A 9,876-nucleotide genomic window follows, 5' to 3' on the forward strand; every position below is an offset into this window, starting at 1 on the left:
GAAAATGGAAAAAGGACAGGCTGCATATCTCTCTTCAAATGTTTAAAGACTCGCTTACATCTTACTAGACTGCTGCTAAGTCTGCGAAAGCTGCATACTTTCCTAATCTAATTTAAAACGAATCACTCTAAACCAGGGGTGTCAAACTCAGTTCCTGGAGGGCCGCAGCCCTGCATAGTTTAGTTCCAACCCTGCTCCAACACACATAGCATGTAGTTTTCAAATAAGCCTTAATGACTTGATTACCTGGATCAGGTGTGTTTAATTAGAGTTGCATCTAAACTGTGCAGGGCTGTGGCCCTCCAGGAACTGAGTTTGACACCCCTGCTCTAAACCTAAGGTTTTGTTTTCAATTATTCAATCTGTTGCAAATCCCTCTGTTAACATCTTGCCTGTTGCCTCTGATGCTCTCCGTGAAAGCTTCTTGAGATATTTTAGTGACAAAATTACTAACTAAAGACTTAGCGTCTGCCCCACTTTAACTTTAACGGTCTCTCCTATCAGGTCATCTGCCTCTGCCTTTTTGGATGCTTTCGAACCTATCAACCTCCAGGAACTGAAGGAGGTGATTGACAAGCTTAAACCTTCATTCTGTTCTAGCGATATCATTCACCCGAGATTTTTAAAATTAATTATCGATTCGATTGGGCCAGGTTTGGTGTCTCTTATTAATAAGCGTCTCCAAACTGGCTCTGTTCCTGCCAATCTTAAAGTGGCTACGGTCACTCCTCTGCTCAACAAGCCTTCACTGGATCCTTCTGTCCTAAAAAATTTTCGGCCAATTTCTGTCTTACCTTTAATTTCAAAAGTTTTGGAGAAAACTGTGCTGAATCAACTTCAACGTTTTCTGACAAGTAATTGTATTTATGAGGTTTTTCAATCTGGTTTTAAGTCTGCTCACAGCACCGAGTCTGCCCTTTTGAGAGTGTTAAATAATATTTACCTCTCTACTGACTCCGGAGACTCTGTGGTTCTTAGTCTTTTAGATTTATCGGCCACTTTTGACACCGCAGACCACTCCACACTATTATCTAGATTAGAGTCTTGGGTAGGTCTAAAAGCAAACGTTCTGAAATGGTTTCAGTCATACCTGTCTGACAGAAAGTTTTTAGTGAAGCTGGGTAATTTCACCTCTTCTCCTGCACCTCTGACCTGTGGCGTTCCACAAGGCTCTATTTTAGCTCCCTCTCTATTTTCTCTTTACATGCTACCTCTGAGCTCTATTCTAAGGAAACATGGTGTGTCTTTTCATTTCTACGCAGATGATACGCAAATATATCTACCAATCAATAGAAAAAATTCCACTGCGATTTCTTCTCTTCTGCAATGTTTAGAGGAGGTTAAATCATGGCTAGCCCAAAATTTCCTCTTCCTAAATGAAGACAAGACCGAGGTAATTGTTTTCGGTCCAAATGAGAACTCTCAGTGTATAAGCCCTGAGCTGGAAAGTTTATCAGTTTTTAGATCCTTAGTGCGGAACCTAGGTGTTCTTGTTGACCAAATAGACTTTAAAATTCTCCTCTTTGTATATAAATCCCTACAAAACCTTGCTCCTGTCTACCTCTCTGAACTTCTTCATCTTTACACTCCGTCTAGAAGCCTACGATCCTGTGACCAGGCTTTGTTGGTAGTCCCTCACGTTAGGCTTAAGCATAGAGGAGAGCGTGCATTTGCGGTGGCAGGGCCACGACTTGGGAATACCCTGCCTTTAGAGATTAGAATGGCCCCTTCTCAGTCTGTTTTTAAGTCCTTGCTAAAAACTTATTTGTTTTCCTTAGTTTATTGACTACTGTTTTTATGGTTATTTTTAAACGGGTTGCTTTTATTTTTGTTTTTTGTCTGATCTGTTTTCTGTGTATTTTTTATAGTCCTGCTCTTCTGTAAAGTACTTTGGTCAGCCTGGTGGCTGTTGTAAATGTGCTATACAAATAAAAATGAACTTGAACTTGAACAGACGTTACTCCATGCAGAGAACATATCATATTGTAATTTGCTTAACCAATTTTATCAGTTAAACTCAGGACCTGAATATCGTTTTGGAAACTGTTTCAGTCTACCATTATTCAGGTATAAAAATAAAAAAATTTTTTATAAACTGTACATTAAAAACAGATTAAAGTTACAAAAGTTGAGTGAGTGATTTTCTGTCTTTTGTCGTTTGATTAACATTAATGACAGACGGCACAGCTTTATTAGACTGTTGTCACAAGACAATGCACAGATCCAATACTGATACACATGTGTTTTCTTTCTCAACTGTTTATATTCACTTAAGACAAACCGACTGTGTTTATGAGGATACTCACCAGGACAGCCATTTTGATGTCATTTTGTCAAAGTGCATGTTTAAGTGCAACAAAATGCGAAAAATATCTCAATATTATACTCGCCAGGTGGCTTTATGTGCGCGCGCTTTGGATGTGACTGTGAGCGCACAGAAAGCCTTTGGAGCACTTGAGTACCGAATGGCTTAAAAAGACTTAAAAAAAAAAAAAAGATGTGCAAATGATACATTTTTGTGACGATGCAACAATGACCCGATTAGTCTAATGTTTCTTACTATTTTCATTGTTGAAAACGAATTAGTGGAAACCATGATACTTTTTTTCAGAATTCAAAGAAAGTTCAATATTTGACAAATATTTTTTAACATTATAAATATATTTACTGACATATTTGATCAATTTACTGTTCCAGTGTTGAATGAAAAATAATAATTAAAAAAATTATAATCTAAACTTTTGAATGGTAGTGTACATTTAGCTGATCATAGAAAGTAACACACTGTGTACATATATTATACATTTCTTTGCTCTTAACCCTGTCCCAAAACATCACAGCCCTCCATAGGGGAAATGCAGTCACAGTGGACTGTTTCTTACAATGCAGAGATATGAATGAGATGAACACTCAATGACTTTTCTAGAGTGCTGATATGAGATACCTTGTCAAACACATCACGGCTGGCCTCGGGGCACAGAGTGGGGCTCCGTCCCAGCATCCTCTCTTTATGCCTCCACTCCTGCTCTGTCTGAGAGAGCTCCGCGGAGGAGGCCAGGGCTCGGGCGCGCTCCTGTTCCACAGACTCTGAGCTGTGGAGCTCCAAACCGCAGAGCTGGTCCTGTGCCTCGACCAGCTGCCACTGCGACGCGATCGAGGCCTTCACACAGCGCTGCTGACTCAAGCACAGAGACGCCATGCTCTCCGCACTGGGCTGTGATGGGACACAGAGAGATAACGCTCACAAAACCTCGAGCAAATCATTACAGTAGGTTTTGTAACAGATTCAGTGACAGTGACATTACAAACCTATTTGCGCTGAACTTTTAAACATTGAAGGATATAAAAAATAAAAAAAAAATTACATAGATTCAAATAGAAAATAGTTATTTTAAATTGTTATAATATTTCAAAAACACAGTAAAAACAGTAATATTGTGATCAAATAATACATTTATATTATAATAATACATATATATATATATATATATACATATAATAAATGGTAACACTTTATTTTAAGGTGTCCTTGTTACACGTTACATCTATTTACTATTATAATAACAATTAATTATAAGTAATAAGTAACCCTAAGCCAAACTCTAATTCTAACCCTAACCATATAATAAGTACATGTAGTTAATTAATATTACTCAGTACTTAAATGTATAATTACACTGTAACAAGGACAACTTAAAATAAAGTGTAACCTTATAAATAATACATGTGCTCTAATAAGAGCAATATTTAGCCAGAATTTTTTTTTATTTTACACATTTACATGTCATTCTCAGGCTTGGATATCATTATTTTAAAATTCACATACATTTTAAGAGATTGGTGGTGGATTTGTTGACCTTTAAAAACAACCGATAAACCTGGATCCATTTCTAAACACCTCAATATATATATATATATATATATTAAACACCCACACCATATATGTATGGTGATATAACGTTCCAGCAAGTCCGCTTGACCAGCTAGCAAAGAAGCATGTCAAAATTATAAAGTAAAATAAAATTTTCTTAACAAAGTTATAAAATGTGTTGTAAAAAATGAGTACACCTTCCTAAAAGTTACTAAATAAAACTAAATAAAAATTTTCTGGTGCAAGTGAAAGGTAATTTTTGATTAACATACGTATGTTGAACTAAAACTTTTAAGGAGGAGTAATTTCTTGACAATTAAAAGTAGGGCCTCACAATAGATTATTCTCTTGAAATTCGGATTATTAATTACGATTATCACAATTTACACTGAATGTAAATGTTTATACCATTGTTACAACAAGCTGAAAACACTCAAACTGAAAAACTTTTAATGCTTTTCTATAGTATTAAGCCTCAAATGTCAAATATACATTGGATTAGTTTCTTCTTTAAATAAAAAAAAAAAAGTACAAATATGCTTGTTATTATAATGTTATATTAAAACTAAAATAATGGAAAAACCCTAAAGACAACCTGTAGAAGGAAAAAAACACATCTTAAGCACACAGAAGAATAACATAAGTGGACTTTGAATGATTAATTGCTGCTTTGAACGATTACATAATTGTGGCATTCGTAATTGTAATCGCGATTAGAAATTCGATTAAAGGGGTCATATGATGCTTTTTTAAAGATCATTATTTTGTGTATTTGGTGTAACAGAATATGTTGACATGCTTTAATGTTCAAAAAACACATTATTTTTCAAATACTGTACATTATTGTAGGTCCTCTATGCCCCGCCTCTCTCAAACGCTTCGTTTCCTACAAAGTCCCTCCTTCCGACAAGAGCAGTCTGCTCTGATTGGCCAGCTGAACCAGTGCATTGTGATTGGCCGAACACAACAAGCACGCGTCGGAAATGTAACGCCCCTTACCATAAACGCGAGCTTCATCTTTCAAAATAAATGTAAAGACAGAGCAATGTCTTTACTCTGGGGAACAGAGTCGCGTGACAGACACAGTGATGAAGCCACGGTTAAGACCGCTGACTCCACTGTGATGTGACCCTCTCTCTCGCTCTCTCTCTCACACACACGCGCGCACACACACACACACACACACACACACACACACACACACACACACACACACACACACACTTTAGTCTTTGCAAGGGATCAATAATGTTCAGGGATCTTATCTATGCACAATCAGCTTGTAACACTCCAAAGAGAAAGGAAAACTTGAAATCGCATCATATGACCCCTTTAATTGTGCAACCCTAATTAAAAGTGTTATATAACCCACTGAATCATTCTCAGACTTAATGCTAACAACAATGGAACCACTTGGGACTCATTTCTTGGCAAAAAATAGGACAATTGTACAAGAGGAATACCAAATCATTGTTTTAAGTGTGAAAATATAGCAAAAGTAACACAGAAATTCAAAAACAATGAACTTGTGACAAAGCCCCTGAAATAATCAAGCCTTCACTTTAAGCTTTCTGTGATTTTTTTTTATTTTTTATTTTTATTTTGCAAGGAAAAGAGCAGGAGCACGCAAAAGTGAAATGCATGGTCTTTGTCCACACCAAAACTACCTACTGTATCTTAACACTCTTGAGCACCTGTGGGGGATTTTGTTGAGACGGGTTCAGCAACACTACATTAAAGATCAGGGCATTTTAGGAGATTGTCCTTCATGAGTGAATCAGGATAGATGTGACAATTCGTCATGAACTTGTACACTTCGTGCCAAGAAGAGTCAGAGCAGTATGATTAAAGTTATAGAGGGCATACTAAGTATTATTTGAACTTAATCAGGGGTGTACTCATTTCTACAACCCTTCACTTAAAACTGGTGATTGTAGCAAAATACATTTACAAAAATTATATTTTTATATAATTAGAAAGCATATTACATGAAAGTAAAGCGTCCACTTTAATGTTTCAAATAGCTTGTGAAAATAAAATGTCAAAATATGGGTGAAATAATGTCTCAAGATTTAAAATGACAATTAATTTGTTTTTGGAGGTGCACTGTGATCCTTAAATAGAGTCTTTTAATGATATCTTTAATGATTCTTGTTCGAAATATGATTGACAAGTAGGGCTGCAAAATTCCGGGAATTAACGGGAATATATGGGAATTAGCAAAATTGCAGGAAATCTTGCAGCATAATCAAGTTAAAACAACCAGATTGAATGCAATTTCAGTTGAATCTCTACCCTGTTGAATCTCTACCCTGCACATTCCTCAATCACATGCACACAGCACACTTACTGCAGGGCTATTGAAAACACACACATTCATCCAAAACATGCACAGATCAATTCTTGAATCCTGAACACAAAATGATGTCAAAATGTCCATCTTAACGAGTAAATTACCTAAATACCACATAAATATATGTTTAAAACTGCCTTGTGCTGTGTGCAAGCAATTGCGCAACAAAATTGTGCAATTGTAAAAACAAATACACTAACTGAGCAAACATTTAGGTGAGATAACTAAAAAAAAAAAAAAAAATAATATGTTAAATTATCACAAAAAAATGATAGTAAAGACTTATATTCTATTTTGAATTTATTTTTAAATTTTAATTTTTAAAATGTGTATTAGTTTGCATGCATGTCAGCTTATGACCAAAAAAGATGTTTATATTTATGTTTGTATATGATAGTTTCTATAAATTTCCAATGAATTCCCATAAATTCCTGTTAAATTTACAACTCGGAATATTTCCAAAATTCCCCAGAACAAGTTCCCAAGGAGTTTCCGGCCCCTACTGACAAGATTACATTTTAGTAGCAATAACGTTTCCTAACCTAACCTAAAAACAATTAGGCCAACTTATATTATAGTCATTGACATGTTGACAGTTTTTGCTCAGAAAAAAAAAATCTAATTAAAAAGGACACCTTCTAATGTACTGGGGGAAAAAATAGTTTGATAAAAATAGGTCCAAACTGTTTGAGATTTTTAGATCTCAAGATTATGCAGTTGCTGACTTACTATAAAGCAGTGTAGTTACTCCACAGATAAAAACATCACTGTGATGCATCAAACTCAGCAGTGAAATATCCATGGATCTAATAATAAAGCACTCATTATCCTCAGCTGTCAGAACAAGATTGTCAACGTGAGACAGTAAACACAGGGTCATGATCTCATAGCAGAGATCCACACAACACCCCTTAATGACGGTCGGCATGCGGGGCACCGTAGAGCCGTTTGAGTGTGAAGCCCAAAACTGCTGTCTGGGCAGGCAGCTCACTTTTAAGATGCAGGCTTTCTCTTACTCATCCTGCGGTGAAGTTTTACTGCAGCATCTACTTCTCCAGCTAACGGCGACTTTACAGTGTATTAACGCGCCGCTTCAAGTTTAAACACAACCTCATATAGATTTAAAGCACAACCAAAAGGCTTCTAGATGTAAATAAACTTTGTGAGCACCTCGTGTGGGTGTGCGCAGGGCGTGTTTTCCTCTCGCTCCTGTTCAGGTCGAAGCACGCCGCCTCCAAACCACTCCATGTCGCTGCTTCAGCTCCGTCCTCCAGCCGCGGGGCGACTCCTGCTGTCTGTACAGCTTCAGATCCGAGAAGCACTCGCAGCTCAGGGGTGTGTAAGCGAGCACAGACAGTTATTTTCAGGTTATAACATCAGCACTCCTCTCTGCAGCTCTTTTTAGCTCCGTATGACAACTTCCGTGCTCTGAAGCACTCACTCATCACGTGATGGCAGACGCTAATCACATGATACAGTCCGAATACTATTTATTTATTTGATTTATTTATCTGTCTATCTACAAATGCCATATTTTAAATCAAATTTGTTTTATCTTATAATTTGTTTTTATATTTTATATAACTATTAAACTATTATATATATATATACACACACACACACACATATATATATATATATGGACATTTGTAATGTTATTTTCCTAGGTGGGAATATGATTTATTCCAGGATTTATATCATAAATGATATATGAATATGATTTATTCCAGGAACTTTTGAATAAAACAGATTCTGATTTGTTCACGGATTCATTCAAATGAATGAAGATTTGGAACAATAAAACATTTAATATAAAACTATTTTTTATGTTTTAATAATTGGTTGTGAAAAAATATTATAGAAAATGTATATAAAACTAATTCTTTTTTATAATTGGTTTTTAAAAAATCCCTTTTTTTTGTGGCTAAACTCAAGGTACTACAGAACTTTACATGAATTATATTCCTAGACGAAGTATCACTCTTCAACAAGAGGCTGTACACTGTCTTTATAAAATCTTCATAATGTAAAATTGGAAACAGGTCTCTTTTGAAGAAACATATGTATGATAAAATGTTAACAGTGCTGAACAGAAAAAAGTTTGGGTGTAGCAGTTTTGGGTGTAATAATAATAATAATAATAATAATAATAATAAGAAGAAGACTGTTATTATTATTAATATTATATTATTATGATGATGTTTTTAACATGTTGAGACTTAATATTATTATATTTTTATAACATTTTAAGACTTAAGTAAATAAAGGTCAGAAAATTAACTAAAGTTAAACTTTACTTTTTAAAAAATTAAAATCTTGTTACTTAGATTTCTTTCAAACTCTTTCTGAAATGTGCTGATGTCGAAGGCTATGTTGAAGGCTGCTTTAGCACAGCTGGGAGAATGAAGTGCATCTTCATACTGTTCAACAGATGGCGCCCAACTCCATTATGCTACTGATTTGTCATTTAATCACGCTAGAATCCTTGTGTCCTTTTGATTTAAAATGTTCATATTTAATGTTAGGTCGCATAATTATGGCATGCTGACAGCCTTTTTTCCTCTGCACTAAAATGAAAGTATTTCCAGCGAACTCGCGAGAATATTCGCGCGTCACATCGTCAGATGTCTATAGTAAACATTCCCGAATTTAATGGTTCCGCCCGGATATATGGAAGGATTATCCAGCAGACAGTTTTCTCGGTGGTTGACTTCAACATTATTTGAGTAAGTTGAATGTTCACAACTAACACTGACTCAGTCAGAACATGTAAATATGATCGTCTTGTTTTTAACACCAGTAGTTGTCAGCTTGTTTATATCTGTACGCTCATGTTTTTATGCTAGCACGCTGACATTAGCCGCCACTTAATCGCTGAAATTCACATTTTGTGATGCTGCGTGAACGAAAAACCCGAACAAATGTCTTTTTTAGAGTGTATTGGCTGTTCTCGTTTCAAAATATAGAAATTACGTCTTTCTGGGCGAAGTTTATGTGAAAGTGAAAGTACTTCTGATTTAATTAGTAATTTTATTCTTACCCAAAGTCTTAAGTTTGGTTTTCAACTTATAACGTTAGCTCCTAGTTAAAGGGGTCATATGATGTTGCTTAAAAGAACATTATTTGGTGTAATGAAATGTGTTTATGTGGTTTAAGGTTCAAAAAACACATTATTTTCCACATACTGTACATTATTGTTTCTCCTCTATGCCCCGCCTTTCTGAAACGCGTCGATTTTTACAAAGCTCATCGGTCTGAAAAAGCGAGGTGTGCTCTGATTGGCCAGCTATCCAGTGCGTTGTGATTGGCCGAATACCTCAAGCGTGTGACGGAAATGTTACGCCCCTCACCATATTATGATGAATCCGTGTATCATTCGATCATTCGTTTTTTGATTTAATATTGAAAGTAGAAAAATGTGAAAACGGCTCCTTTTTTCGTTTTTTTCCTGTTTGTTTGTTTAATTAAGAAATTAATTTGTTTCAAAATAAATATTTTAAACACTAAGACAAAAAGGAAAGAATAATAAATTGGCTTGGGTTGACCTATGTTCACGCAAGAACTGTCATTCTGACTGACAACCGGAGAACAACTGATATTAAATAGCCTACTGTTAGAGTAATATAATGTAGTCTTGTGTTTTATTCAAATT

General features: G+C 35.5%; 2 protein-coding genes across 4 annotated transcripts in view; one reads left to right on the forward strand and one right to left on the reverse strand.

Moving 5' to 3' along the window:
• Positions 1-7,666, reverse strand: part of LOC107713311 (hsp90 co-chaperone Cdc37-like 1) — an 18,387-nt gene extending 10,721 nt beyond the window's left edge. For all 3 annotated transcript variants that reach the window (XM_016518774.1, XM_016518773.1, XM_016518775.1), the window contains exons 1-2: positions 7,395-7,666; positions 2,945-3,214 (exon numbers count right to left, since the gene is read on the reverse strand). In XM_016518774.1, coding sequence (XP_016374260.1) covers positions 2,945-3,214; positions 7,395-7,472 — 348 coding nt within the window. In that variant the 5' untranslated portion in view covers positions 7,473-7,666. The remainder of the gene's footprint in view (positions 1-2,944; positions 3,215-7,394) is intronic.
• Positions 7,667-8,879: 1,213 nt separating this feature from the next.
• Positions 8,880-9,876, forward strand: part of exd3 (exonuclease 3'-5' domain containing 3) — a 44,009-nt gene continuing 43,012 nt past the window's right edge. The window contains 1 exon segment of the mRNA XM_016518777.1: positions 8,880-8,950. The gene's annotated coding sequence lies outside the window, so the exon portion shown is untranslated.

The sequence above is a fragment of the Sinocyclocheilus rhinocerous genome, unplaced genomic scaffold (assembly GCF_001515625.1).
Source record: "Sinocyclocheilus rhinocerous isolate Xijiao unplaced genomic scaffold, SAMN03320098_v1.1 scaffold688, whole genome shotgun sequence".
Lineage (NCBI taxonomy): Eukaryota > Metazoa > Chordata > Actinopteri > Cypriniformes > Cyprinidae > Sinocyclocheilus > Sinocyclocheilus rhinocerous.